Source organism: Punica granatum, chromosome 7, assembly GCF_007655135.1.
Source record: "Punica granatum isolate Tunisia-2019 chromosome 7, ASM765513v2, whole genome shotgun sequence".
Classification (NCBI taxonomy): domain Eukaryota; kingdom Viridiplantae; phylum Streptophyta; class Magnoliopsida; order Myrtales; family Lythraceae; genus Punica; species Punica granatum.
In genome coordinates this window covers 23,350,991-23,355,086 of record NC_045133.1, presented here as the reverse complement: position 1 = coordinate 23,355,086, position 4,096 = coordinate 23,350,991, and the positions used below count along the sequence as shown (strand labels likewise).

The following is a 4,096-nucleotide window of genomic DNA, read 5'->3' as shown; positions in this document are numbered from 1 at the left end:
AGTTTGACACTTGTTTTTCTTAAGCAAGTTATTATATTCTAGTCTTGTGATTGTAATTGGAGAAAATGCATAATTGAAAGTGTTTTATTAAGGTAGAATTGGATTAGTAAGGGATCAATGGGATTTCGTATCATGGTGCACATCGAAAAATTCAAGATTATTTTTTTCGGTTATAAAGAAGGCCATTAGCCTGGTACAATATAATAGAAATCATAATAGTTAATAAATTAGCACGAGTAGTCCCACTGAGTATCAAACTTGTAACTTCTTAGTTGCTAGCCGAGTGGGTATGTCATTGGACTACATCCTCTTTTGATAATTCAAGATTATTTTTAAAAAATAATTAACTACATAATTATGTTGAACAACCCTATACTTTTTTGGTTACATCTTGCACTTTTTTTCTGTTATAAATGAGATTCATGAATTTAGTACAATAAATAGTTATTTTATAGCTAATAAATGAGTGCAAGTAATTTCACAATAAATATCAAATCTAAAACATCTTAGTTATTAGACTAAAATATACGATGTTGTGCTGCACTTTCTTTTTTAGTACATCGTGCACTTTACTTCTAATGGAATTCACCAAAAAAGGAGAAAAAGAAAATATCCATACGCATTGTTACAACTATCGGGTTGGTGTAAGTGAATCACATTCCAATAGCAGGAAATAAGATTAGTATTTTTATGCGAAAACATTAAGAAAAGAGAAAAAAAGCCGATGTAATATAGCGCTACATATTATTGTCAGAAAATTTAGAGATATCAAGTTCAATTCTCATCAAATAGAATTGTTGTGCCCTTTAATTAGCTTTCTTTTAAATTTTTTATACTAAATTCAGGGGTTTTTGGTAATCGAGAAAAAAAATCAGAAAAGAGAGTCTAATAATTCAAAAAAAAAGGCTTTTAATATGCTAAGAGTTTGACCATTGATTACCAAAACGAGTTTGACCATTGATACTTGTGCCGCCCATACCATATCCAGACAGACAGCCACACGTTATGGAATAAGGACTATCGCCCGCCACCCACTTCGTTGTCAAATATCTTTCATATGAGCCTGAGGAAGTGGACGCCGATTCGATTATCAAAACTATACTACGAACAGAAAGGCAAATGTCTACCTTATTTTTATATAATAAAGACCCATCAATATATGAGCCTGTCTTCAATACGATTGACAAAATCAAAGCCCTCCATGGAAGAAAGCTTCCTCTACCTCTCCGCCCTATGCTTCATCCTCCTCCTCTTCCTACCGAAGTTCTTGAAATCAAGCCGTAAGCTGGCCAAGAACCCGGCCCCTGGGCCGCCTTCTTTGCCATTCTTCGGCCACCTTCACCTCATCAAGGAACCGGTACACCGATCCCTTGAGAGGATCTCCCGCCGCTACGGCCCCATAATCTCCCTCGCCTTTGGGTCTGTCCCCGTGGTGGTCGTCTCCTCGCCATCAGCAGTCGAGGAATGCTTTGGGAAGAACGACATCGTATTCGCGGACCGGCCCCGTCTTGAGGGCTGGAGGGAACTGAGCTACAACTTTACAACCATGGGGTCTGCCCCATACGGGCCCCACTGGCGTAACCTCCGCCGCATATCCACCCTCGAGATCTTCTCTGCTAGTCGACTGAACTCATTCCTTGGGATCCGACTGGAGGAGGTGAGGTTCCTGGTGAGGAACCTGCATCGGACGGTTACGGAACGTGGCGGTGTGGCGAGGGTGGAAATGAGGTCGAGGCTGGAGGAGCTGGCGTTCAACGTCATCATGAGGATGGTGTCGGGGAAGCGGTATTTTGGGGCCGACATCGACAACATGGATGAGGCGAAGAAGTTCAGGGAGATCATAAGGGATGTGTTCGAGCTGAGCGGAGCCTCGGACCCAGGGGATTTAGTGCCGATGCTGCGGTGGGTGGGCCTAGCGGGGCAGCAGAAGAGGAAGGTCGAGACGAAGAAGAGGGCAGACGTGTTCTTGCAGGGATTGATCGATGAGCATAGGAACAGGACGGGGGAAATTAAAAGGAACCATACGAAGACGATTATTGATTTGATGCTGGACTTGCAGTCTTCAGAGCCCGAAAATTACTCGGACGATATCATCAAGGGCATGATTCTGGTGCGCTTCTAATCTCGGTTTAACTGACGTGTACTGTTGATGAGTAAAATGGAATAAATTTCACATCGGAAAAGAAAAGAAAAATTCATGGGTTAATATATAGCTTGGGTACCACCACTTATCAGCTTGAGTTTTTAAGTGGATATGGGCATGAGTTCGTATAAGCCCAATGGAAATTTAATATGGTATCAAAGCGGGTTATGTTTCCGCATGCCTACGCGCGTATGCGCATGGACTCACATCACGCCAGGTCCAGTATGTCCGAGTGCGTCTCGTGTTAGTGTCCCTCCTCGCCCAAGCACGAAAGATGAGTCCGACTCGAGGTCAATTGTTGAGGGCGGGTATTTAAGGGCACGTGATAACGTGTAGGCAGAAATAGATCACACATTGCACATGAGGGCGGGTGTTGAGGAGTAAAATGGAATAAATCCTACATCGGAAAAGAAAAGGAAAATTCATGGGTTAATATATGACTTGGGTACCACCACTTATCAGCTTGAGCTTTTAAGTGGATATGGGCCCGAGCCCGTATAAGCCCAATAAAAATTTAATATGTATTTTTTTTATGTTGGGGGGTGTGGGTTTAGATAACTAACGCGTACTTTTACATTATACTTTACGGTAAAAGAATATTGCTGGCTGAATATATGTTAGATTTAATTCAAACATTTACATATTGTTGCAGACATTGCTAGCTGCGGGAACTGACACGTCTTCGGTGACTATAGAATGGGCCATGTCTCTGCTACTCAACAACCCCACCGCCCTCGAGAAGGCCAGGGCCGAATTGGATAACTGTGTTGGCCAAGAACGGTTGATTGACGAGCACGACATCCACCGCTTGCCCTACCTCCATAACGTCATCAACGAGACATTCCGGCTGTGCCCGCCCGCACCTCTCCTAGTGCCACACTACTCATCCAGTGACGCCAAGGTCCAAGGTTTCGATGTACCCCGGGGCACGATGTTGTTTGTCAATGCATGGGCCCTGCACAGGGATCCGACGGTGTGGGATGATCCCACGAGTTTTAGGCCCGAGAGGTTCGAGGGGCTAGACCAAGCTAGCTATGCGCATAAACTGTTGCCGTTTGGGCTCGGGCGGAGGGGTTGCCCTGGATCTGGGCTGGCTCACAAAGTGGTTGGCTTGGGCTTGGGAGCCTTAATTCAGTGTTTCGAGTGGGAAAGAGTTGAGGAAGAATTAGTTGACTTGAGTGAAGGGACTGGGCTTACTATGCCCAAAGCTCAACCCTTAGAAGCCCTTTGTAGAAGTAGAAACTCCAAGATGACTGACGTCATATCTCACCTCTAATTTTTTGCTTATAATTATATGTTTCATACTTCTTTAAAAATTGTCTGCATGTTGTTGTTTTTGCTTTATACTCAAATGAAAGAAAATTCCTCGTATTGTAACTGCAAGCTTTCCCAAGAATTAACTTTTTAATTTTCGGTGGAACCCTAGAATTAACTTTATAATACTATTTTGATTTTGGTATTGAATTGGACAAAGTTTGTAACTATATCAGTATTTGTTAAAAATTATCATGATATGATCAATTAGTTACTTCCAGCAAATCTCGATGCATAAAAATAATATGTATATGTATATCTATATCTATTTATCTCTATATATATATATATATATATAAAGCTGGACATCAATTCTCACGCCGTCGTATCATTAAAAATAAAAAACTGAACTCTCTCGTTTTACTGCGTCATCATTTATGTATTAAGAAATTTTTTTATTATTAATTATACAATAGAATATATATATATATATATATATATATATATATATATTAGAATTCAGGAGGGTGAAATATGGGAATGTATTTTCAATAGGGGCATATTAGCGGAATATAACTTGAGTTTTTTATCATTAATTATGCAGTAGAATATATATATATATATATATATATATATTAAAATTCATGAAAGTGAAATATGCGAATATATTTCAATAGGGGCATATTAGTGGAATATAAC

At 40.6% G+C, this 4,096-nt stretch overlaps 1 protein-coding gene across 1 annotated transcript; it reads left to right on the top strand.

Annotated features, from left to right (window-relative positions):
* Positions 1–1,065: 1,065 nt before the first annotated feature.
* Positions 1,066–3,526, top strand: LOC116215748 (cytochrome P450 81Q32-like). The gene is made up of 2 exons (XM_031551588.1): positions 1,066–2,110; positions 2,796–3,526. The coding sequence occupies exons 1-2, from the start codon at positions 1,160–1,162 to the stop codon at positions 3,417–3,419; spliced, it is 1,575 nt and encodes a 524-aa protein (XP_031407448.1). The 5' UTR covers positions 1,066–1,159; the 3' UTR covers positions 3,420–3,526.
* The last annotated feature ends 570 nt before the right edge of the window (positions 3,527–4,096 follow it).